Raw genomic sequence first — 27,209 nt, forward strand, 5'->3', positions numbered from 1 at the left:
CTTTTAGAGGGTCGTTGAAGCACTTGGAGGTTTATCTGGATTTTCAGGGTCACCTGAGTAGTGCCCCTGGTTGTCCAAGTGCTTCAACGACCCTCTAAAAGGATGCAAATGACCAGCTGTCTGCAAGGAATATAAATCCTTCCATTCCCCCACTATTCTGTCAGAACAGAAGAAGCTTCTTGGATGAGAAGCGAAATGTCTTTAAAAAAAAAACACCCCAAAAAGTCCAGTTGCCTCCTGAAAAAACACCTTTGGAACAACCCCTTAGCTATTTGAACATTGCTATCATGTCACCCACTAGTCCTTCTTTTCATTAAACTAGACATACCCAATTCCAGCAAATGTTCTTTATATGTTTTAGCCTCCAGTCCCCTAATTTTAGGCTCTTCTCTGCATTGTTTCCAGAGTCTCAACATCTTTTTTATACTGTGGAGACCAAAACTGGACACAGTATTCCAACTGTGGTCTTACCAAGGTATTATAAAGCCATCGAGAATTAGAACATTGTTGGTTATGAATGGGGTGACACAACTCCAAACACAGCTGGTGTGCAATCTGGGGGTACCTCTGATCTTTAAAAAGCAGGTGGGAGTGGTAGCCAGGAGGGCCTTTGTGCAACTTGATGTTGTGTGCCAGTTGAACCTGTTTCTGGGACTATGAGGTTCTGTTCTCAGTCACTCATGTCTTGGTCACCTCCTAAATAGACTACTGCAGTAGGCTGTACATGGCACTCTCCTTGAAAGTGTACCCAGAAGCTTCAGTAAATATAAAGTGTGGTGGTATAAGCAGATATATGTGGGTCCTTAGATAGACACATCTTGCTCTCTGCTCTGTGACCTGCCTTGGTTGACAGTTTGCTTCCAAGTCCAATTCAAGCAGAGGTGATATTCAGCAGGTTCTGACCAGTTCTGGAGAACCGGTAGTGGAAATTTTGAGTAGTTCGGAGAACCGGCAAATAACACTTCTGACTGGCCCCGCCTCCATCTATTCTCTGCCTCCTGAGTCCCAGCTGATCGGCTGGGTCTTCTTTGGTTGCCCTGCACAGGAGAAAGGAGCTGGAAAGCAGGTTAGTGGGGTGGGGACAGAATGGGGATTTTGCAGTATCCTTCCCCTGCCACGCCCACCAAGCTACACCATGCCACGCCCTCCATGGCACGCCATGCCCACAGAACCAGTACTAATTTTTTTTTTAATCCCACTACTGAATTCAAGGTGCTGGCTTTGACCTTGAAAACTTGATGTGGCACGTGCTATGTCATCTGAGGGATCTCCTCTTCATGATTCCGTTTATCCCCCTCCAGCACAGGTCTCACCCACAGAAGAGTTCTACCTGATGGGATCTAGGAAGCGAGCCAATTTGGCCACTGCATCCGCCTTCTGGATCGTCATCCCTCCTAAATGAAGTTAGATCACCCCAACAACCTTCTGCAAAGCTCTCAAAATGTGGGAGGTTTTGTGTTTTTTTCTTCCCCAGAAAGCCTCAGGATCAAATAGGTAGCCTGAATTCTAGTTGTACTGCATGTAAATATTTCCCCTGTCATGGTCTTGTTTTATCCAGGTTGATTGTTTTAATGAGATTGCAAAAAGTTTTTAATACTTGGTTTTTATTGCCCCAGTGGTGCTTTTTCAGGAGGCAACTGGGCTTTCTTGTTTTTTTCCTAAATAATATAAATCCTTCCATTCCCCCACTATCCAGTCAGAGCTGAAGAAGCTGAGAAGCGAAATGTCAAGAAAAGAAAAGAAAAGAAAAGAAAAGAAAAGAAAAGAAAAGAAAAGAAAAGAAAAGAAAAGAAAAGAAAAGAAAAGAAAAGAAAAGCAAGTAAGTCCAGTTGCCTCCTGGAGGAGTGAGAAATCTCTACAGATTCGGTTTTGTTCTATGCCACTCAGAGCCACTTTGGGTTGAAATGTGTGGCCACATAAATTGGACAAATAAATTAAAGGTATTAAACTCCATCAAGGGAAGGAACCCTGTCCAAGTTGCCTCGGCAGAACGGGGATATCAACAATAACTTTGCAATAAGCCTGTCTATGCTTACCAAAAGCAACAGCCAATATCCAGAAGCTTTTTCGTATTCTCCAAAAGTAGTCAGCACTGCTAAAATCAGGCATCCCAGCACAATCAGAAATCTGGAGGACGAGAGAAGAGGGGAAATGAAATATTATCAGGTATTCTTTCGACCAGCAGTTCTCTAAAAGAGTTGCGGCAGAAGAGAGAGAGAGAGAGAGAGAAAGTTTCTTGTTAAGCCAAGGATCCAATATTATCCCCCAAAATACAGGTAGTCCTTGACTTATGACTACAGTTGAGCCCAAAGTTTCTGTTGCATAAGGGAGACAGTCATTTAAAAAGTTTCGCCCTATTTTACGACTTCTTTGGTCACAGTTGCTAAGTGGATCACTTTAGTGGTTATGTTAGTAACCCGGATGTTAAATGAATCTTAGCTTCTCCATTGACTTTGCTTATCAGAAGGTCGCAAAAGGGGATCTCGTGACCCCAGGATACTAAAGTTGTCATAAATATGAGTCAATTGCCAAGCATCTGAATTTTGATCACGTGACCCTGGAGATGCTGAGATCATTGTGTGAAAAACAGTCGTCGGTCACTCTTTTCAGTGCCGTTGTAATTTCAAACGGTCACTAAATGAACTGTTGTAAGTCAAGGACTTCCTGTAAGCACAATCCTCAATTTAAGACCATTTGCTTAATGACCATTTGAAGTTACAACTGGGTTTCTCTGAAAATAAGAATGGGTCTTATATTAACTTTTGCTCCAAAAGATGCATTAGGGCTTATTTTCTGCTTAGGTCATATTTTAGAAGAAATATGGTACTAAATGCATCCGTCTGGCTGAGGATCTTAACTGAAACTTATTTTTGAGGTAGGGCTTATATTACGAGCATACTGAAAAATCACGCTAGGGCTTATTTTCCAGTTGGGTTTTATTTTTTTGAGAAAGTGGGATATAATGTTGAAAAATGTGATTTATTTAAGACCCTCATAGCATCTCCCCAGTCACACGACACCTAGGCACTTGGCAACTCTCTTGCTTAACGACCACATCAAAAGAAGGTCATAAAATCACATGCAGTCTTAGGAGGCCTCGCTTAATGATCATGCCAAGTAAGGATGAATTTTCCATCCCTATTACGGTTGTAAATTGAGGACTACTTATAGTTAGTGAGTAGAATAGAGTTGGAAGGAACCTAGAAGGGCAGAGGTGGTATTCAGCAGGTTCTGATCAGTTCTGGAGAACCGGTAGTGGAAATTTTGGGTAGTTTGGAGAACCGGCAAATACTGACTGGCCCCGCCCTTATCTATTTGCTGCCTCCCGAGTCCCAGCTGATTGGTTGGGTCTTCTTTTGTTACCCTGCACAGGAGAACGGAGCTGGAAAGCAGGTTAGTGGGGTGGGGAGGGAATGGGGATTTTGCAGTATTCTTCCCCTGCCATGCCCACCAAGCATGCCACGCCCACCAAGCCACACCCACAGAACCGGTAGTAAAAAAATTTGAATTATACCACTGCCTTGGGGGGTCTTTTAATCTAGCCTCCTGCTTAAGCATTTCAGACCATTTCAGACAAGGGCAGCAGGATTTAATTAATTAAAAAGAACTATTAAGGTTTTCATGGCCATGCACGGAAGAGAGGAACACAATACGAAACCAAAAGACCAAAGCATCTTTATGCTTTATTCATTTCATACAGATTCGTTTCCAAAAATGAACTAATTCACTTTAGCCACTGGGAGGCAGCAAACATCCATGTTCAGAACAGACTCATTAGCTGTTGGGTTCAGTCCAAGGCTTTGGAACGTTATTTATTTTTAATGTGATAAAAGTACCCCTATTTATCATATTTAATTTAATTTAATGGGATGGGAGTATTTATCATGTTTAATTTCACATTTAAATGAAATTAAATTGAGTCTGGTTTCAGCTAAACCAAGTTTTCTAAAAGAAATCACTGTACTGGATAACTTTTGAAGCTGCTTTTGGAGAATAAATAGCAAAGGAGAAAGTTTATATTGTTTTTCTTCTAAAAGGGTGGGGAAGGTGTTTCATACTTTCCCTCCCTCTGGGAATAGTTACAAAACACTGTGAAATCTCTAAGACATAGCAGTAAATATATAAAAATGATCCTAATCATTTTGCTTATGGCCAAGTGAGGAAAAATAGTTTGATAAGCTAAAACGGCATACTGTTAGGAGAAATCCAGCATCTATTAAACGTTTGCTTATGGGTCAGGATTATTTATTTTCTATCTCTTTTTTTCCCCAGTACATCTATATAATGCCTTCCATCTGTTATGGAACCCAAAATGACATACACAGAAAGGAAACTGGCCCTTGGCAAAAAAAATAAAAAATTAATAGACTTTAATAAAGCAGTGACTTGTTACATAAACTTGCAATTTCCGTCTCTTAGGAAACAAAGGTGGATTTCAGACAGAATTCTAATTGTGTTCTCTCTCTTTCTCTCTCTCTCTCTCTCTCTCTCTCTCTCACACACACACACACACACGGAGAGAGAGGGCGGGGGGAGAGAGAGAGTTGTGTTGATGAGTTTTGTGCTGGCATTTGTGGTGGTGGTTCTTCATCCTTAGCTGTTGCTCGGAGGCTGCATTGACACCGTCAATCTGTTTATCCTGCTGCAAAGCTTTCATCCGTTTGTCAGTAAGTTCTGTGGTGCGACATATCTCAAGTGCTGCCTGTAAACTTAAATTATGTCCCCTCAAAAGGCGGTTGGTGTGTGCTTTCACTAATGACACCTAGAACTATTTTATCACGAATAAGTTCATCTCTTAAAAAGCCATACTCACAGCTTTGCAGCTCCCCCTCCCTCTCTCTCTCTCACACACACCAGAGGTGGTATTCAGCAGGTTCTGACCAGTTCTGGAGAACCGGTAGCGGAAATTTTGAGTAGTTTGCAGAACCGGCAAATACCACCTCTGACTGGCCCTGCCCCCATCTATTCTCTGCCTCCCAAGTCCCAGCTGATCGGCTGGGTCTTCTTTTGTTGCCCTGCACAAGAGAACGGAACTGGAAAGCAGGCTAGTGGGGTGGGGAGGGAACGGGGATTTTACAGTATCCTTCCCCTGTCACGCTCACCATGCCAAGCCACACCCACCAAGCCACACCCACAGAACCAGTAGCAAAAAAAATTTGAATCCCACCACTGACACACAGAGAGAGAGAGAGGGGGGGGGAGGGAGGGAGGGAGAGACAGAGAGACAGACCAAGAGAGAGGGGAGGGAGGGAGAGAGAGAGAGAGAGACCAAGAGAGAGAGGGAGGGAGGGAGGGGGAGGGAGAGACAGACCAAGAGAGAGGGAGGAGAGGGGAGAGAGAGAGAGAGAAAGACCAAGAGAGAGGGAGGGAGGAGAGAGAGACAGAGAGACAGACCAAGAGAGGGAGGGAGGGAGGGAGGGAGAGAGAGAGAGACAGACCAGGGAGAGAGAGAGAGACAGACCAAGAGAGGGGGAGGGAGGAGAGGAGGAGAGAGAGAGAGAGAAAGACCAAGAGAGAGGGGGAGGGAGGGAGGGAGAGAGAGAGACCAAGAGAGTGGGAGAGGGAGGGAGGGAGAGAGGGAGGGAGACAGACAGACAGACCAAGAGAGAGGCAGACCAAGAGGGGGGAGGAGGGAGAGAGAGAGAGAGAGAGGCAGACCAAGAGAGAGGGGGAGGGAGGAGGGGAGAGAGGACCAAGAGAGTGGGAGAGGGAGGGAGGGGAGGGAGACAGACAGAGAAGACCAAGAGGGGGAGGAGAGAGAGAGAGAGAGAAAGACCAAAGAAGAGAGTGGGAGAGGGAGACCAAGGAGTGGGGGGAGGGAGAGGGAGGAGACAGACAGACAGACAGACAGACCAGACCAAGAGAGGGGAGGGAGGAAGAGAGAGAGAGACCAAGAGAGGGAGAGGAGGAGGGGAGAGGGAGGAGGAGGACCAAGAGAGAGGCAGACCAAGGGAGGAGGAAGGAGGGAGAAAGAAGAGAGAGAGAGAGAGTTATTGAGGTTTGTCAGCTGTCCCCTGAAATGTACACAAGGAAGGAGACATCCCAAATTATACTCCTCCTTTCCAAACATCAAGGTCACACTTTGTCTCCCAATCATGATAGCAGCCATCAAAATTTGCTTTATGGCTTGGTGAGATTGCTTTGGCTGAGGTAAGGGTCAGGTTTGATTCATGCACTGTTTTCAGAAATGTCTTCGTTATGCGAATGCTAGAACTTTTCAGCTGGTGGACGGAGCTTTGGGTGGCATGCATACCATAAATGAGCAGATAAACTACTGTTGGGAGGGGGTTGTGTGTGTGTTTGTGTGTGTGTGTGTGTGTGTTCTTTTGAGTCAGTTGTGGTGACCGTATGGATAAGTCCCTCTAAGTTTTCTTGCAACAATTTCAAAAGTGCTTTACTCTCGCCTCCTTCTGGCTGAAAGTGAAGGACTGGTCCAAAATCACCCAGCAGGTTTCATGTCTAAAGTGAGACCAGAACTTCAAATCTCTGTATTTCTGTCCAGTGCTTTTAACCACTATTGTTGTCTAGTTCTCACGTAGTGCTATATTTTAGTGGGTAGGTTCACTCTCTGCACTAAATTACAAAATGTTTGGCTTTTTCTTGGCTAAATGCTTGACCATTAACAACTAACCACTACTTAGTTGTGTTTATGTGCTTTCCAACTCTGTTGTTCTGTTCTGTCTGTCTGTCTGTCTGTCAGAGAGAGAGGGAGAGAGATTGAAAGACAAATTCAAAAATATATAAAAGAAAGAGAGAGAAAGGACAAAGAAAAATTGCAGAAAACAATACAATTCAAGAAAGGGGGGAGATAATTAAAGAAGAAACTTCTGCCTTTCTTTACAGTAGTTACAAACTCATTATTCCTCCTCCCTCTTTAACTGTACAACAATCCCTTCATCTTTTTATTTAATCCTTTTTCAATCATCAAATCCAGAAATCACCATTTCACTTCTTTCCATTTTCAGCAAAAAATCTATACAAGGTTTCCAGTCTTTTATTAAAGGTACTTATTATTTTGTTCTTCGCCAAATAGGTCACTTCTGCCATCTCTGCTAATTCAGCCATCTTCACAATCCACTCCCCGGTTGTGGGCATTTCAAAATTTCTCCATCTTTGTGTGTCTTAACAATACTGCTGCAATTATCATAACTAATAGAATCTTCCTACTTAAGGGTTCTACCTAGGCCAGGATATCTTAGCTTACTCAACAGATCATATTCAAATAAAGAAAGAAAAACCTGCATTGCCTCATAAATAGTCTTTGTAAAACTATAATATTTCACTTAATTGTGGTGTTTATCTAACATACTGAAACCAAGGTTAACACAATGTAATTCTTGTGTGCATATACATGACTATGTCCAAGCAAGTAAGTTTTGTGACATTTCTACAAGGTTGCCTGGTTCATAAAGCCTGCTAAAACTATGGCTGAAGTTTCACAACACGATGAACGATGAACTACAGCTAATCCTCGACTTACAACAGTTCATTTAGTGACTGTTCAAAGTTACAATGGCACTGAAAATGTGATTGTTGTAAATTAAGGATTATGTGTAATGTTCATGGGTGGCGCTGTGGCTCAGAGGTTAAGATGGGAAAGCCAGCAGCTCAGGTTCGAGATCCAAGCGCCATTTGATGGGGTGAGTTCTCATCCTCACCTCAGCTCCTGCCAAACTACCGGTTCGAAAAACATGCAAATGTGAGTAGATAATAGGTACCACTTTGGTGGGAAGGTAGTAGCGTTCTGTGATGTCATGCTGGCCACATGGCTGTGGAAATGTCTTCAGAGTGCGTTGGCTCAGTGACCTTGAAATGGAGATGAGCACAGCCTTCAAGAGTCAGCAATGACTAGTTGAGTAAAATCCTCAGGGTCCTTTTATTGTAACTTCACGCATGATTTTTGCTTTTTTTAATGGGAATTATGAGCAGTAGAGGAATAGCAGCTGATTCCTACCTTGAAGAGCCGTGGTGGCACAGTGCTTAGAATGCAATATTGCAGGCTACTTCTGCTGTCTGCCAGCTGCCAGCAGTTCAATTCTTCCTGGCTCAAGGTTGATTCAGCCTTCCAACCTTCCGAGGTCAGTAAAATGAGGACCCAGATTTTTAGGGACAATGTGATGACCCAGGGTGGGATACAAAACAAACACAGTCACAGAAAACAGGTGAAGCCCCTTTTATTCCTTCACTGTGCTTCCAAGCTCCAAATATTCTTGACGGAAGCCAAAAAACTCCCACACAAACAGTTACAAGAAGAGAAAAAGCCACACATAGGCAAGATAAGGGCTGGAGGATGTCCACAGATAACACACACTGGGAAGGACGCCAAACTCAGAGAGGAACCATAAACTAGAGATATTTCCACGCTTTGTTTCCAGCGTTCGACCTTACACAGGTCCGTACTCTTATTCAGTTGTCACAGCTGCAGCCCATGAAGAGGATCAAGGCCCTCTCCTCCCCCATAGACCACATTTCTCCCTTATCCTCTCCTCCCTGTGTGCCCTAGGATGGAGAGGGGATGGGCCTGGGTCCTCCTCTGACTGCCCAGCCGGCCTCTGCCCTTCCCCAGCCTCCTCCACAACCTCCGGAGCCACACTTCCACTTCCTGTTGGCTATTCCTCCTCTCCCTCAGAGTCAGTCTCCACCAGGGGCATGACAGACAATATACTGAATGTGTTAACCATTCAAAGAGGTTATCAAAGCACTACGAAGCAGTATATAAATCTAAGTGCTATTGCTATTGAAGGTGAATTTGCATCAACAATACGTTGGTCTTCATGTTATCAGAACTCTTAAATTGATCCTGACATACTGTAACAATATATTACACTTAGACACAAAAAAAAGTCTTTTATTCTAGTGTTCAGTAAGTGTTTCGATATGCAATCCATCAGCAACCCAGACAGCAGGACAACCATTTGTACAAAAATCAGGTATTTTAAAGAACTGAAGACTTTAGCAAAAGCGATCAACATTCACCAGAAAAAAGCTCTGTGTAGTTTCTCGAAACATTTAGCTGAAGTGAGCAACAATGATTCTCAACGGAATATAGCATTGCTTCCATTCTCTCAGATGATAGGCTAATATTTCAGACTGTTCCTCCTCCTCCTCCTCCTCCTCCTCCTCCTCCTCCTCCTCCTCCTCCTCCTCCTCCTTCCCCCTTGACATTTGTTAATGCAGATAATTTTATCAAACTTCCAGCAGAGAGCATTATTATAACAAGCTGGGCTGCTTTATTTATTATATTGTCCAAATGAGCTATAAAATCATGCTGGCTCTTCTTGATGGAACATGCAGCATGGACAGCTGAAATTAAGATACAAATGGCCTGCCTATAGCCACACCACAATTTTTATGCTGGTGAGCACATCCAGACCTTTTAAGAATATGTTCTAGAACATAGAGTAACAAGGTGGGAAGGGGCCTTGGAGGTCTTCTAGTCTATCTCCTTGCTCAAGCAGGAGTCCTTCCGGACAAATGTCCATCCAATCTGTTCTTTAAAACCTCCAATGATGGAGCACCCACAACTTCTGAAAGATTAATTCCACTGATTAATTGTTCTTCCTGTCAGGAAATTTTTCCCATAGTTTTAGTTCTTGATACGTTTTCATCCATTACTTCTTGTCCTGCTTTCAGGTGCTTTGGAGTATAAAAAGGTAAAGGTTTCCACTATCCAGTCGTGTCCAACTTTAGAGGGTGCTGATCATCTCTATTTCTTACTCGAGGGAGATAGCGTTGTCTGAAGACACTTCCGTGTTTATGTGGCCAGCATGACTACACGCTGAGGTGAATGGAACACTGTTACCTCCCCACCAAAGTGGTACCTATTCATCTACTTGCAGAATAGGTTGGCCTTATTATGAGCCCTCTCATTAAGCAACTGAAAGTGTGTCTTACTATCAATATACTAGATAGTAAGCTGATGGTCTTGCTTTTACAATATCCAAAGATGTTCTGTAATCATCTCTCAGCTGTTCTTCATCTCTGTGCTGTCCAGGCAGTATATAGGTAATGGGAATTGAGTTAGTTTAGTTAAAATTGGGAGCTGTCCCCTTAAGGGAATGCTTCACAGTAAATGTAGTGAATGCATCCTGGGAAATGTAGTTCATGTCTTGTGGTCACATCTGTAATCCTGATTGGTCACTGAATTGACCCTTGGTTGGGTTGGGAGAAGTTCCTTCTCTCTTGCCTGGACCCCAGCAGTGTGCTGGTGCCTCACCCCCTTTCTCCTTCATTATGGGGTGAAAGATCACTATTCTTTTACACTATGAAGTCAGCTATGCAAAGAATTGGACATTAGACGGATCTCAACATAACCATGAGTTATATTTGAGGAGGCCTGGTAACCCAATAAAGAAACTTTGTATGGAAGCCTTTGTAGAGTTGTCAGTCTGTCTTTATGTTCAGCCAGCTGGACAGGTCCAGCAAATAATTCGCAAATTATGACTGATTGCTTAATGATTGTTCAAAGTTACAATAGACACCCCATTCCCCCTACCAAAAAAAACCTAATTACAACCTGCTTTCAAAGTTATGATGGACACAAACACACACACACACACACACGGTCACATGGTCACATTTTAGATCTTTTGCAACTGGTTCATCTTTACAGCCATTTTCAGCATCCTGCAATCACACAATCACTATTTATGATGCTTTTTTGCCTATTTCTGGAATTTACTTCCAGTTTCTGGTCAAAAAACCCTCCACCCACTCTGGAAAACTGATTCACTTAATGACTTCCATGTTCAGTTAAAGACTGCTGTGTCCTTTGAATGGCTGCCACAGTGGTTTAACCACAGCGTGCAAAAAATGTTGAAAAATTGGGTCCAGTCATGTGGCACCTTGGACTTATGACTACAATGACCCGTAATTATGGGCTCAATTAGGGTCCTTAAGTCAAGAAAAAACCTGTAGTCACTTCCTAACCACCAAAATTGCTATTGACCATCACTTTTTAAATATATAGTTTAAAACCGTTTCCTGAGTCTAGAATCGGTCCAATTCTTAGAAACAGAGATTATATTCACATATATTTTACTCTTTATATTGTTTCCATCCTCCCTTAAAATATTAAGAGAATCCACAATGGTCTGAGAGTCAGCGCCTCCAAGTTAATCAAATTAAACAAACTTCCTCAAACCCCAAAATAAGTTACTCAGACCTAATCTACAGATCAAAGGATAATGTCTGCAAACACAGATAGAATTAATTAAGTCTCCTAGCAGAACTGTATGTTCACAAGAATACACTCACACAGGCCCCTTAGCACATAGACACTTTCCACACCCTGTAAAAGTTTGCTACTGTACCCCATTTCCCTGCAGCCTGCCCCTAAAAGCAAATTATTTATTTTAGGAATACATATTTCTCCTTTCTTCACAGTTGTCTGGATCTCGTTTTTATTTATTCTTGTGCAACCCAGACTCGAGTTGGAGCCCCAAATTATTCTTCCGATATACTGAAGGTTGGCATTTTGCTTTGTAGCACACTTGCTTCTCTTTCATTCTCTCTCTCTTTTTTTAATTAAAGGAAGCTAAAGAGTAGTCAGGTGAGCCAAGGAGCCTAGTAACTACTAAAAGAAAGACCTGGCCCACCCATGAAGGTTCAGTTAAACTTATTTATTGCTAAAAGTCTAAGAATCTTCTCAACCAACAGTTAACACCTGCTTGGAGTTAGATAAGGAATGAAAGAGAGACTGGACTTTGTCCGCTTGTGACTATGTAGAAATTCTAAGCTGATCCCTCTTTTAATTCCACCTCCAGGTTCAACCATACCCACTCCTATAATTGGTATAAAATTCCACAGGACACAATAATTAAGGCGTTAAGAACGAAAGCAGCAAAGACAATTTTATCAAGAAAGAGAAGAAATCTGTGAAGGAAAATTTAGCCCAGTACAGAACAAATCCATTCTCTCCAGCCATATATTTTGAAATCACAGTCTGCTGCAGACATGCACACAGAAATGGGTGTAGTTGTAATGGATTATTCCTAGACTAATATGGATTTGGGGAACAGTTACATAAATAACCAACCACAATTCTGCATTGAAAAACCTGTTTGCTAGTTCACAGAAAGGAAATAAATCAGAAGAAGGAAGGGAAGGAAGGAAGGAAGGAAGGAAGGAAGGAAGGGAAGGAAGGAGGAAGGAAGGAAGGAAGGAAGGAAGGAAGGAAGGAAGGAAGGAAGGAAGGAAGGAAGGAAGGAAGAAAGAAAGAAAGAAAGAAAGAAAGAAAGAAAGAAAGAAAGAAAGAAAGAAAGAAAGAAAGAAAGAAAGAAAGGTGACATCTGACTTTTTTAAATGCAGTAGATTACAAAAAGAATCTCAGTTTTATATTAAAGCTTTATATTTCTCCACATTTCAAGCCATTTCTAGAACAGCAAAACCATTCTAATAATCAAAACCTAAAATCAAAATTTTCATTTTTCCCCCATTTGAGGAAAAAGTCCAGAAGCTCAGGTTTTTTCAGTTTCACAGTTTGACTTGGGTGAAATAAAGTCAGAATTTTACACCAAATTTTGAATTATTCCGCTTAGAGAGAGAAATAAGAAAATGGAATTAAGATGTGGACAAGGAATAAGAACAACAACAACAAAAAGCTGGTGCCACCCCAAAAATGAATATTCTGGGCTAGACACATACCTAACTTTACAAATATGATTTTTCTGCAGCAGGTTCTTCTATTTTCTCCCAGATTTCTAGAAAGTCTAAACGTTAATCAGACGCTCTTTGAGACTGATGGTCAGCTTTTGTTCCTTGGTTTCCTCTGGAAGATCTGCTCATATTTTAAAATAACTTAGGTCCAATAGGAGGAGCTGAAAGAATTTGATTGTTGTACACATGACGGACATTTTCTTGCTCTTCAGAAAATATATATCCACATTGACAAGCTGGCTGGCATGTAAGCTGATTTCAACTGGCCAGCTGTAAATACTAGGGTTTGTAGCCTTCATACTTACAACATGTCAACACTCCTCACATGCAACCACTGTTTTTCCATACTCCACTTAGTAATAGCCATAAAGTTTTATCCCTTCCTGCCTCCATCCATACATCTATCATCCCTCCATCCCTCATTCATGGGCTACAAATATTCACAAGATTGGCGATCTAATGATGGTGGAAGAATAGGAAGATACCTCCTGGACACAAGCTAGTGAAACAACAGGCTAATCAATTTATTAGCAATATTACATTTTGTTTTGGGACAGAATTGTCTGCTTTTCTGTATGAATGTTTCAGCATACTTTGGGATATATTGGTCTTAGAGAAAAAAATAGTTGACTTGCCAGAATTCTTGTGACCCCAGCCATTTCTTCTCAATAAATCTTGCTAAAGAGAACTGTGCTTGGAAAATAAACGCTTTCAGCTTTAGGTAGATGCCAAAGTGCTTGCCAATGGTTTTTCATATTCTTAAGACAGGCCACTAGCTGCACCCGTGTCTCTGTGTTTTACGTTCTTTCTCTCCACAGCTTTACACTTTTGAAATATGTCGTTGGAGAAGATGCCTGAAAACACCACTGGACAGCCAACAAATCAAACAAGTGGAACACTGAACAAATCAGTTCTCACGCAAGGGCACAAGAGAGTAGGCTCAAATTTCACGACACGAGAGCAACGTACTGATATTTGAGGGGCTGCCACAAAGAAGAGGAGGACGACCTATTTTCTAAAGTACCAGAATTCGAGACAAGAAACAATGGGTGGAAACTGATCAAGGAGAAAAGCAACCTGAAACCAAGGAGAAATTTCCTAACAGTTAGAACAAATAATCAGTGGAATGGCTTGCCTTCAGAAGTTATGAGTGCTCCATCACTGGAGGTTTTTTAAGAAGAAAGTGGACAGCTGTCTGTCTGAAATGGTATAAGGTCTCCTACTTGAGCAGGAGGTTGGATTAGAAGACCTCTAAGGTCCCTTCCAACTCCTTTATCCTATTTCAGGCACACACGAAGACATAGCTTTCTGGAGAAGACTCCAATTCTGGTAAAGATGAAAGGAAAGAGAAGAAAAGAACAACCAATAGGAAGGTGGATGGATTCAGTCAGAATGCACTGTTAGAAGACTTGAAAGACCAAGGGAGGGACAGATAGTCATGAAGAAAATCTATCTATGTGATCGCTAATTAGTTGACCACGATTGATGGCACATAATGAAATTTCCACAACTACGGGGAGGAAGTTGGAAAGAGTTAGAATAGCTCAACTATCTTAATTTGTCTGCCATGATGTCACACCCATGTGGCATCATAGATTCTTATTCCCATTCATAACCAGAAGAGTAGCAACAGGAAGAGAACAGGAAGTGACTGCTTGCAGCCTCTTTAGAATGGATGGAAGGACTTAAAAATGAACGACTGGTTGGATCATTGAGGGAGATGGAATTGATTATCCAAGGAGGAGATGACTCAGTCTTCATTTTGCTCCTTCTGCATCAGTCAAGGAATATTCTGGGATGCATTTGTCATTCATATGAGTCAAAGATAAGCTCATACAATGTTTCAGAGATAAAAAGAGAGCAACGCTTTAATTCTGTGATATATTAGCCGAAGACTTCACATCAGCCTTAGATATCTCACATCTTCCTCCTAATTAACAGACAAGTGATGGGTAGGAAGGATACATTCTGTTTCTGAGTTGTACTTAGGTTTGAGACAATTCCTCAGGAGATGAAATTAAAGATTTTCTAAGAACTTTAAAAAGAAACCTACAAAAAAGTATTTATTTGGTGGAAAGAATTGTCTAGAAACGAAACATCTCTTCTTGAGTCCTACATAGCAATAGAACCTAGCTTTATGTACCACTTCATACAGTGGTGGGATTAAAAAATTTTTTACTACTGATTCTGTGGGCACAGCTTGGTGGACGTGACAGGGAAAGGATACCATAAAATCTCCAGTCAAAGGTGCTATTTGCTGGTTCTCTGAACTACTCAAAATTTCTACTATTGGTTCTCCAGAACTGGTCAGAACCTTCTGAATACTATCTCCGACTTCATAGTGCTTTATAGCACTCTCTTACAATGGTGGTAGTGGCTTACAATGTCTACATATTGCCCCTCAACAATCTAGGTTTCTCATTTTACTGGCCTTGGAAGGATGGAAGGCTGAGACAGCCTTGAACCAGTGAGGATCGAACTCCTAACTCTGGGCAGAGTTTGCCTGCAATACTGCATTCTAACCACCGCGCCACCACAACTTTCTCTTTGTCTAGGAAGCCATCTTACACCATAGCTGACTATTGGTCTGTCAGCCAAGTAGCCCAGTAGGAAGAATTTCCACCCTGTCCTTTCTAGATGTGGCCAGAGTTTAAACTTGGGACTTTCTGGTCACTGGCCATAAGGATGGGAATTGTCAGTCAGACCCACTTGGTTATTCAAGATTAGTAACATCAGCTCTTTCCCATTCTTGTGAGAGGTCAACGAGCATTCAAACATGTCGGGACTGTTTTAAAAAGTTTAAGTATTGTTGGTTTGGGGCAGTAGGTGGTATGCTATCGGTTTGGCCCGGTTTGGCCGAGCCGGTAGTAAAAATCATTACCGGTTCAACAGAACCCGTAGTAGAAAAAAGCCTCCAATCATCTGAGAGGAGGGGAAAAAGCCTCCGCCAATCAGCTGAGAGGATAAAAGACCGAAAAGCGCATGGGAGGGGAGGAGGGTCACTCCTAGCTTTTCGTTTCTTCATCCTCTGAGCTGATTGGCTTGTTAGGTGTGCGTACATTCACCCACCAAACCGGTAGCAACTAAGGTAGGTTCCCACAACTGGTGTGGGGTTTGTTTGTTTTTTCCAGCATGCATTCCACGTAGCATCTTATCTCCTTGGGGCAAAAAAAAAAAGGTAAAGTTCTAAGTTTAAAATTACTGTACCAAACTGATCAGCCTTTCTATCCTGCCCAGAGATGGCAAAGAGAGAGATGAGAAGAATATCAGGATAATTGTTAGAACAATTAAGCAAATGCTATGGGTTCTCCTGCTTGAGCAAGGTGGGGGGTTAGACTAGAAGACCTCCAAGGTCTAGATGAGACATATCCAATTCCTGCAATCGTTCTATGTGTGTTTTAGCCTCCAGTCCGTTGCTGAGCCATTTCTGGACAGAGTCAAAGGAGGATTCCTGGAGAATGTGAATAATGGACCATTTTAGCTTTACCTGTGAAATTCCATTGCTCCAGACTGCTCTGAAAAATGGATCTTTTTTTCCAGTTGCATTTAGGGGCTTAAAAAAGGGATTTACTGCTTTCCCCACCTTCAATTACCTGTATGTTTTGCCATTTGAGTGTTTTATTCACCTCATTATTTCAGGCTGCATAGGTAACTCACTTCTGGTACATCATTAAGAAATTGGCCTGCAGAACGTGTCCAATTAAGCTCCCCCTGAAATTTTTAGTGGATGAATAAACAAGCCCATAATTTTTTTTTCCTGTGATAGCTTGATTCCTAAAACAATTGCTCTTCTTTCCCCAAATGCACCAGAGCAAAACACCACCACCATATGATTCATGCCAGTTACTCAACCAGTCAGAATACATCCCATGTCAATCATCCTGTGTGCATCCACTGAGGCAAGACAATCCCCTCTGTACTTCATGAGGTTCTGCTCAATTTTTCAGAATTAAGTCCACAAAAGAAATAAATGAGTTTTTGACAGGCACCGGATCTTTTGCTGAATTCCTCCCCTAACGCAAAGGTGGGGAACTATGGTCCTTTGATGACTTGTAGACTTCAATTCCCAGAATTCCTGAGCAAGGCTGGCTCAGGAATTCTGGGAGTTGAAGTCCACAAGTCATTAAGGGAAAGGAATATCAAAGGAGACCACTAAATTTGGCAGTTTTGATCAATTTAGTATCTTCCAGATGAGGGGTCGCCAACCTTTTGGACCTCAGGGACCACCAAACTCATAATTTTAAATCCCACGGACCAGAGACCCTGGGAAAATCCCCCAAAAAGTCTGCAGGAAAATTCCCCACCCCGTTTTCCTACCGATTGATCATTCTTTATTTGGGATCGCAGGATACCGTCTCCAGCTCCATTCTTGGGGGAGACTTTTGGCTTCATGCAAGGAAAGCAGCAGAAGTCTTTCTTTCTCTCCCCCAAACTTTGCCAGAAATGAGCCTTTGTGAGACTTGTCGTGCCAGCACAGCCTCTTGAAGCAGGATGCCTTGCAGGGTCCCAAAGACTCATTTCTGGCAGAGTTTGGGGGAGAGAAAGCAAGACTTTTGCTGTTTTCCTTGCATGCAGCCAAAAGCGGAAGAATAAAGAAGAGGAAAGAAGCAGCACAGTGGCCAGGCGAGGCACGTGGGGTGAGTGGGCAAGTTCCCCCCCTCTGCCCTTCCCCCCCTTCCCTCACTACCTCGTGTTGTTCGCAATGCAAGCGACTCAAGCCTTGTGTTTCCGCGGGCCATGTGGGCGGTGCAGCCTTGCGTTCCCATGCAGCCTGGATTAATTGCTTTGGGGGATGACATTTCTCTGCAGACCACCAAAATTTTCTCACAGACCACCAGTGGTCCTCGGCCCACTGGTTGGTGACCACTGGATTAGAAGACCTTAAAGGTCCCGTCCAACTTCATTGTTCTATTTTCTATGAAAACAAGTAAGTGGAAGCTTCTTAAAGTCTGAAAAAAAGAGGAAGAGAGTAGCCAAACTGTTCCAGTTTCCTGTCACTATTTTAGTTCAGCACGATGCCTTTGTGATTCAAGGCCAAATAAAAATATGATGGATGATCAAATTAAAGTTCTCTTTCAGTTGTTTGGCATTGGGGGCTATTTTCATGGAAGACTTTTTGGAAATGGTATTGCTTCCTTTCCATAGCAGGTGGAAAGATTGAAGAGATTTCCAGATTCACACACACAAAAATTGTAATGCATGCATTTCAGCTTTTTAAAATCTGCATCCACTGAAGCCAAGTTGGACTATACAAAGAAGAGTTCATTTCTCCATCACTTAGCACTCTTAAATGGGTCAGATTTGTTTGGTTCTCAGCCAAGCTGAAATGTATTTTCATGCTTTGAGAAAGATGGGGAAATTTATTGCAAAATGTAGGTTCAGGGCGTAGAATTTTGTTTTTAAAGTGTCTGACTAATGGCTAGATCAACTTAACAGGAAAAAAACATTATTGTGCCCCAATATCCATTAAAATCGAAGAGTTCTTTTTCAGTTTTACAACTGAAATGCAATAAAAGTTAAAGCGTCAATGTATGAATTAATCATAATAGTAGCTGTATATTGAAATACAGGAAGTCAGTTCTTGTTTCCATTTTGCAAACACTTTCTAACTGATCACTATTCCTATATGTTGTTTCATCCTTAAAAACCTAACATCCAGCCCTTTTCAGGGCTTTCAGAAATGTACAGTATTTTTCATGGAAATTGGAACAAGACCAGGGGTAGGATTCTACAAGTTTGCACCTATTTGCTAGAACAGCTGTTGTTAACATTCTAAGCAGTTCAGAGAACCGGTTGTTAGAAGAAATTACTGGCCTAATCCTGTCAGGAAGGCAGGAAGGAAACATTCTGGTGTTGCTTACAGAAACTGCCTCTCCATTAACTCTTATTAAATTCTTGGCAGCACTAGACTTCCTGTCCCAGGAACTTCTCTGGAGTTTTTTCCCCTCCTTTGCTGGTACTTTGCTTGCGTGGAGTGACCATTCAAAGTTACAATGGCACAGAAAAAAGTGACTTATGACCATTTTTCACACTTACGACTGTTGCAGAATCCCCACAGTCATGAGGGGCCGGGCGAGGAGATGCGATGTGAGTGATATTGAGTCGGCCACGCCCAGCCAGTCACATGACCACCAAGCCCTGCCCACCAACTAAGCCATGCCCACAGAACCAGTTCTTAAAAAATTTGAATCCCACCCTGAACAAGACGATCTTATGAAGAAAATGTAATAATGTTCTATGAGCTTGTGAAAACAGGGATCGTGCCACTGGGTTGCAAAACAAATGATTCTTCACCTGAAATGGTTGCTAGACAATGACTCTTTTATTCCAGTGTTTCTGATGTCTGGACTTCAACTCCCAGAATTCTCCAGCTCTGTTCTAAATTAGGACCACCATTGAAAAGGCATCCCTCTTCTTTGTGGCAGCCCCTGAGATATTGGAAGACTGCTATCATGTCTCCCCTGGTCCTTCTTTTCACTAAAACTAGACATACCTAATTCCTGCAGCTGTTTTCATGTTTTAGCCTTTAGTGCCCTAATCACCTTTGTTACTCTTCTCCGCATTATTTGAAAAGTGTTGAAAAAGAGCAATAGAGGCTTTGAAATTGTGGATCTGAAAATGAGACTAAGAATGCCAGGTAAAGCTTCCAATCTTGGATCAAATAAAAAGTGATTGTTCCTCTAAAGCAGGGGTCCCCAAACCTTACAACTTTTAAGATTTCAACTCTCAGAATTGAACTGAAGAATTCTGGGAGCTGAAGTTCACAAATCTTAAAATTGCCAAGTTTGAAAACTCCTGCTTTTAAAGCAATGATCATAACATTCGGGCCTATGAAATAAGATGATGGACTCAAGAACAAAATCATTACAATTGACAAGGTTGAGGGGAAGAGAACTAAATAGGTGAAACAGATGGAGAGGATCAAATACATTATTGAAATCTTTTTGGAACAGCTAGGGTGAAATTAAGTTAGACCAACCTATTCAAACTTATTCAGCTTTAGATGTGAAGAACTGTAATCCCCAGATCGTCAGGTTACCACTGGCCCTAAAGAGGCAGAGTAGAATACATGGGACCAGATTGAATCATTTTGATTCACTTTTCTTAATCATATCCAGGGCTTCAGCATCAATTGGTTTTCATCAGGCTTCGTGGGTTGGTTCCTCTATATGAGAAGCTGTGAAACCTCCCACCCTTCTTCTTCCCATCACCTTCCTTCCTTCCTTCCTTCCTTCCTTCCTTCCTTCCTTCCTTCCTTCCTTCTCCTTCCCATCTCCTTCTTTCTTTCCTTCATTCTCATCACTTTCCTTCCTTCTCCTTCCCATCACTTTCCTTCCTTCCTTCCTTTTCATTCCCACATCCTTCTTACCTTCCTTCTCATTCTCATCAATTTCCTTTCTTCCTTCCTTCTCCTTCCCATCACTTTCCTTTCTTCTGTCCTTCTCCTTCCCATCACTTTCCTATTTTCCTTTCTTCTTTTCTTCCTTCTCCTTCCCATCTCCTTCCTCCTCCTTCTCATCACTTTCCTTTCTTCCTTCTCATTCCCATCACCTTCCTTCCTTCCTTCCTTCCTTCCTTCCTTCCTTCCTTCCTTCCCATCACCTTCTTTTTTCCTTCCTTCCTTTTTGCAAATTGATGATGGAAACACTTTCAAACCTAAAATTGATCCTTGCATTATGGACGAAGTGGAACAAGCTGGCCTGGATCTGCTAGTTCTGCTAGCAAACGAGTTACAATTGCTCAGAGATTTCCTTCAGCCAAGTGTGATTAATGAATCAATTTTACACAGGAAATCAGAACTGCCTGCAGAGCTTCCTATACCCTGAACTAACAGCCTTTCGCCTGCGGTAATTCCCTCTTTTCGTTAGAGGTGAATTGTCTCCCCTGATGTTCGTTTAGCTGTCTTATTTGCCCTTTCCATTAGCACCAAGTCAATCCGCCGTTTGGGAGGCCACAATGTAGAGCTATAATTGGGGCCTTAGGTCCTATCATCTTTATACAACCTTCCTTGGTGGCCACGGCTGCCAGGTCTTGCCAGTGGGACCACTGACCTTAAAACATTTTCTCAGCATTCAGTTGCCAATTGTTCTATTCATACTAATTAATTCTCATGAACCGCAAAGAACTGTGCAAACTCATGATCTTTCCCTCTACAGCTATGGAAAAGATTTAAGGACACAGTTCTAGAAGTTATTTATTTTGGCCAAATGCTGAGCTTCTCCAGGCCCCAGAGGGGGAAGTGATATCTGTTTGGATTTCACGCAGCCTATCAGAAAGCACAGAAGATCATTGATACTTGGTCCTTTGCTTGGTCAAAAATGGTCAGAAGAACTAAGAAACGTCACTCTCTGTGTGTGTGCGATAGCTTACTTTTCAGATTTCCCTACATTCTCCAACCTGGGACTCTGCAGAGGTCTTGCAATTCACTAGAGAAGCAAATTGTAGTCTAACACAACTGAAGAGCTCTTGTTGGCAAGAGCAGGAAGACAAACATCTTGTCCACCAGGCCTGGAACAGCCAAGAATGTAAACAGTTGTTGCTAAAGTCCAAAAGATCTAGCGAGCAGGAAATCTGAAGGGTCATTGCAATAGGCCAATTGAGGCTAAACACATTCTCCATTATTTAAATTCAGCAGATGCTGCTTGGTCTCCTTTGGCTTTAGGGGTTAAATTAGGATAAGAAAACAAACCAGAACTCAGTTCTGCTGAGAATTTCCCCCTGTTGTAAGTATTCAAAGTTGAAGTTGTTACCAGTATTAATTTAGTAAATGAGCCCACCCACCAAAAGAAAGGCTATAAGGCAAGGGTCTTCAAACTTGGCAAGTTTAAGACTTGTGGACTTCAACTCCCAGAATTCCTGAGCTAACATGACTGGAGGAGGAATTCTGGGAGTTGAAGTCCACAGGTCTTAAAGCTGTCAAGTTTGAAGAGCCCTGCTATAAGGAATTATGAGAGTGAGATCCTACAGAATTTCTGGTAATCTAAACCGTAATATCTTCTGCGGAATCACCATGTCCATGTGTTCCATGCAACCAGATTAATCATGATTTACTGAATGAATTAAAAATGGGTTTGGGTTCACGCAGCATGCCAAACTATCAACCGTGGCTTATCAGTGTGCAGTCAAAATCAAACAAGATTATGGATTAGCATGCTATGTGGCTCAAGTCCCTGAACACTAATCACCTTCACGCAAAGATCCACGGACATTCAGTCAAAACTATGGGTGACATCATAGTCATATGCAAATAATGTCTAATGCATGCAATATCTGATTATCATCATTACACCATATCATGATGTACAGGACACCATTCCCCACCCACAGCCCCCATGGATGTCCCTGCAAAATAATTTTGAATGAATTCAGCCTGGGAATGTTGGCTAAAACTTGCAACATGTTCTCCTAATTCCTTCTCTCCATCACTGAGCCACCGGGGCTGCCAAGGATTGAGAGTTTCGTTATATCATATTCCTGGAGATGATCTACAGGTAGTCCTTGACTTACAACAGTTCATTTAGTGACCCTTCAAAGTGACAATGGCATTGAAAAAAATGACTGACAACCGGTTTTACACTTACAGCCATCGTAGTGTCCCTGAGGTCATGTGATCAAAATTTGACACTAAGCCATTTATTTATATTTATGATGATTGCAATGTCTGGGGGTCATATGTTCCCCCTTTTGGGACCTTCTGACAAGCAAGGTCAATAGAGAAGCCAGATTCACTGAACGACCGTGTCACTAACTTAACAATGGCAGTGATTCATTTAACAACGGGAGCAAGAAAGATCATAAAATGGGGCAAAAGTCACTTAACAATGTCTCACTTAGCAATAGCACTTAGACATAGATTGCTTCATGGTGTTTTACAGGCCTCTCTAAATGGTTTACAGAGTCAGCATATCGCCCTCAACGATCTGGGTCCTCATTTTACCCACCTCAGAAGTATGGAAGGCTGAGTCAACCTTGAGCCTGGTGGGATTCGAACTGCCAAATTGCAGGCAGCCGGCAGTCAGCAGAAGTAGCCTGCAGTACTGCGCCCTAACCACTACATTGTCAACTCAAAAATATTTCTCTGGTCTTTTAGAGTTGTCAGCAGAAAGGGAGAGGGGGGAGTAATGCATACCTTAAATGCTTTCATAGATAATTGCTAGGCGGCCGAAGCTTCTGGAGCACAAGATTATTACTGGAGAGCATGAGTGATGACTCTTGACTATGGATGTGTCCCATCGGAGAATATACATCCAGGGGGTGGGGGAAGATCAGGGTCAAGGGTGAAATGAATGATGCATCTCAGTGTCGGCTGCACCCAGGTAATGCAGACATGTTCACTCCTAATAAATGATTTTTTTTAAACTCTGAGAGAGTTAGAGACATTTGAATGGGGGTGGATTGTTGGAGCCCTGACAGACGTCAACTGTGGCACAGAAATTTTCAGCTCAATTGTGGTCATAAGTCAAGGACTACCTGTACCATCTGTGGGCAAGACAGGAGAAAGCAACCACAGCTAGCTACGACTGAATCAATCACAAAATGGATATTCACAAAAGATTCCCTGTCTCTTTTCTTTCCTATCCCTCCTTCCCAAGGGGAATGCGACTTCCATGGGAAACAACATTTTGCCCACATCTGAAACTACCGACTTAAAAAAAAAAAAAAAAACAACTGGTTTCAAAATTTTGAAGCTTAATTTATTATGCAGCTGTTAAGCCACGACTTGAAAGGAAACGCATCTTGCTGACTCGTGTTAAGCATTAAGACTTAACCACAGAAGTGACATGTGTCAGGCAACTGAAATGGTGGTCTGGATAATTGTTGTAATTTCTCTGCAATTTTAGGTTGGTTTTTTTTTAAAAAAAAACAAACACCTAGATTTGACTGGCACATACATTTAAGCGTGGGAGGAGCTGGTTTGGATGGCTCTCTAATACAGCTTTTTTATCTCAATGATGTGATCCTATTTTTATATGAAATCTCACCCTTGTGCATTGCATTTTGCATATTTAGAGAGATGTGGCACATTTGCCTGTTCCTTAATTTCTAAAAATAAATAAATACACATTTTGTTTTCCCAAACTTTCCAAACTAAACATTTTTCTTAGGAGGTAATACTCAGGGAATGCCTCCCTAATTGTCCCCATATGTTGTTGATGTCAGAATTAGCTTCTTACACAAAAGAAACTTGTTTCCAGACTTCACACTTTCAGTCTGCATGAACACAAAGAAACACAAACACACACTCTCCTTGCCAAGGGAATCCCCATGGCAGGACATAAACCACAATTGTGACTGTGTGATTGGACTTGTGGGGTCCTTGATGCTCTCTGAGGTTGGTGGTTTTCTTGCAGACGTTTCATTACCCAACTAGGTAACATCATCAGTGCTAGTGAGTGTGGAGTTGCAATAAAGAATAATATTTCTGACTCAGGGTTAAACTGTGGGGTCCTTGGTGCTCTCTGAGCTTGGTGGTTTTCTTGCAGACGTTTCATTACCAAAGTAGGTAACATCATCAGTGCTGTGCTGATGATCAGAGGGGACGTTTCCACATGAGCGGTGGGAGAGCAATAGTGGGCCCCTGCATTATCCTATTAATGTTCCATGTTCTTCCATGTTTTCCCATGAAAATGACTTTTTCATTGCTGGAGGGAAAGACAAGGAGGGAATGTAAAACTACTGCAAATTATTTGCTTTCTAGTTTCAGAAAAATCAAATATAGGAGTTCTCCCTCTTGAATCAAAGGATTGTGTGAACAGAACAAAGAGACACAGAGCAAACTCCGTGGAACAATCTTAACCCATAATTGTTTTCCTAGTCATGATTTATAAACTTAGGGTTAGCAATATTGGCTTATCAGTTGTACTAAATTCCTTTAATTCCAAAATGTTTCCAGATTCTAAATCAAGATAGCAAACACGTCCAAACAAAATTTTTATCATAATTTCTACACCTCCATCTTTGCAATAAATATCTGGATCATTTATCTCTACAGTCTTTAATTTATCCAAACCAAGCTGAAATCTTCTAAAATACACTGTTTCTCAACCTTAGCAACTTTTAAGATGTGTGGACTTCAATTCCCAGAATTCCTCAGCCAGCATAACTGGATTCTGGGAGTTGAAGTCTACTGGTTTTAAAGGTAGTAAGGTTGAGAAGCACTGTGTCTAACACCAGCCATTCGCAGGTAATATATAAGAGAAATAGAGAGTTTGAAGGAAGAAGAAAAGTGCAGCAATATATCTGCAATGACAAAGGATTTTATTTTCCTTTTAGACAACAGTGAATGGGTTCAAACATTATGCAAATTTTGTTCATTCTGCCACACAATATTATGCTGTACACCATAGTTTACCAGGATAATGGCTGGATTCACATTTCATAGACAATCAAACTGACCAAGAGCAAACTTTTCTGAAATTTTATATAGGAATTTTGGAATTTTTATTTAACCTTGTTCTTGTTGGGATTTCAGATCTGGAATATTCATTTTAAATTTCTCTAATCAATACATCCAAAAATTAGGGGCAATTAAAGATTTGCAACAGCCTGCCCTGTACATAGAATCTCAGAGAATCGGACTATATCACTTCAAACTGAGCATATCTGTAGAGTTATTGAGTGTATTTATTTTTCAATTAAAAAAAAAAAAAAAGAACTGTCAAATATTTTAAAGCAATGCAATTTAGCATCTATGGAGATTCTTAGTCATCCAGTTCATGGTTGTCCCAAAGAGGCTTTTCCAAAAGGCAACTGAACTTATGTTTTTTCTTGAAGACGTTTCACTTCTCACCCAAGAAGCTTCTTCGGTTCAGAACTGAAGAAGCTTCCCGGATGAGAAGCAAACAATCTTCAAGGAAAAACTAAGAAAGACCGGTTGCCTTTTTGAAAAAGCACCTTTGGGGCAATCGTGACTGAGACTCTCCATAGACAGTGAGCTGATAGAAGTAGCAAGACTGAAGCCGTATGAAATACTAAGGATGGAAACTAGACTGGGAACGCAATCAAATATAAGATTAATTGCTTTTGGGGGGAGAAGGTTCCTTAAAATTCGGTACGTGGGCTGCTCAACTAGGTGAGACAATCTAGCCTTTCTTTTGTGTTGCTTTGGCTTTAAAAGGTGGTCTTTTTCAAGTCAAGTTTGAGTACTAAGATTATTATTTATCTAAAACTGCTTACACCACTCCGGTCAATTTACAATTCTGTACAATTTTCTGCAGCAGCTACACCTACACCTAGATAATAGATTCCACCAGAGGTAAGTGGTACCTTCTCTGCTGACCTTTGTAGAAGGCTGTGGAAACATGGTCACTCCAAAGATCATTTGGGATGGTAGAAATGGGGAGCGGTGTGTTAGTATAGAAGGATGCTCACAGGATGAACAGCAAATGCCCTGATGGATAGGATACCGCCCTATTGTGACACCGCCACTTTATCAATTTTGGCTTAAATGTGGTAGATAGTTGAAGATGCTGTCATTTTATTGATCTGGTTTTAAGTGAAAAACATTGTTTGAAGGTATTGCTGTATGTAGCATAAACATATAGAGTTGGCAGGGAAAGGGAGGGGAGGGGGAAGAGGGAAAGAGGAGAAAGGAGGGGAAAGGAGAAAAGCATTAAGAGAAAAGAAAGCGGGAAGGGAGAGGGAGGGAGGGTCAGAGTATATTCAGTAACTGGCAGAGACATGGTTAGCAAAGTAAGCATGGCAATAGACCAGCCAATGGGGAGCTGACAGCCTGGGTGTGGTTTGGCTCTGTGTGCTTTGCTGAGAATTGAAAGTGAAACTAGTCTTGCTTGCTAAGTGAAACTGATATCTGCTCTGAGCTGCTGTTCGTTGTGTTTTTGCTTATGTTATGTTGAAAGAATCTACAAATGGTATTGTAAACTTCACTCATCTTAATATGTTTATAAAGAAGTTAATGATCCTGCTGAATCAGTCATCTGTGTGTTTTCTGGACTTGAATTTCTGCTGCAAATCTAACAGGAAGGGAGGGAGGAAGAAAGCAAGGAAGGAAGGATCCAAATACGAATCAAATAATAAAACCAATCCATTAAACAATCCTATCATCCATTAACGCTCATGTACTCTGTAAAATAAATAGGCCTTACAGCTTTGGGAAAGGTCAAAAGGTTAAGGAGATAGGGAAACTTAGAAAAGAAGGCACTCTAAATATTGGGGTAGTAAAAGAAGGTTTGCAGTTGGATCCCCAACTCCTACAACTTCCACAGGGTGGGACCCTGGATATCCCCTCCCTAGATAGATCAAGACGGCCCAAGAAAAATAATCTTGCAGGTATCTGAAAGGAGTTTTCTTTGAACTGACTTGGAAGTCAACTCAGGAACCAAAACATTGGTGTCACGCTACCAGACCTGCTCTCTCCAGTAAAGGTAAGACCAGGGCACAGTTGTTATTATTATACTATTTAGACCTCATTTACAAATTGCCAATTATTTCTGCATTTTATGAAATGCAGTGTTTCCCAGAGATAAAAACAGATCCGCTGTAGCTTCACTTGCAACACTGAGAACCCGAGAAAACCCATTTTTTTTCTCAGT

General features: G+C 41.7%; 1 protein-coding gene across 2 annotated transcripts in view; it reads right to left on the reverse strand.

Moving 5' to 3' along the window:
* Positions 1 to 27,209, reverse strand: part of KCNQ3 (potassium voltage-gated channel subfamily Q member 3) — a 173,583-nt gene that overhangs the window by 39,124 nt on the left and 107,250 nt on the right. For both annotated transcript variants that reach the window (XM_026678546.2, XM_087962201.1), the window contains exon 2: positions 2,037 to 2,127. In XM_026678546.2, coding sequence (XP_026534331.2) covers positions 2,037 to 2,127 — 91 coding nt within the window. The remainder of the gene's footprint in view (positions 1 to 2,036; positions 2,128 to 27,209) is intronic.

This window comes from Notechis scutatus, chromosome 3 (genome assembly GCF_049901735.1).
Source record: "Notechis scutatus isolate UNSWTSFEM ecotype Mainland chromosome 3, rNotScu1.2, whole genome shotgun sequence".
Lineage (NCBI taxonomy): Eukaryota > Metazoa > Chordata > Lepidosauria > Squamata > Elapidae > Notechis > Notechis scutatus.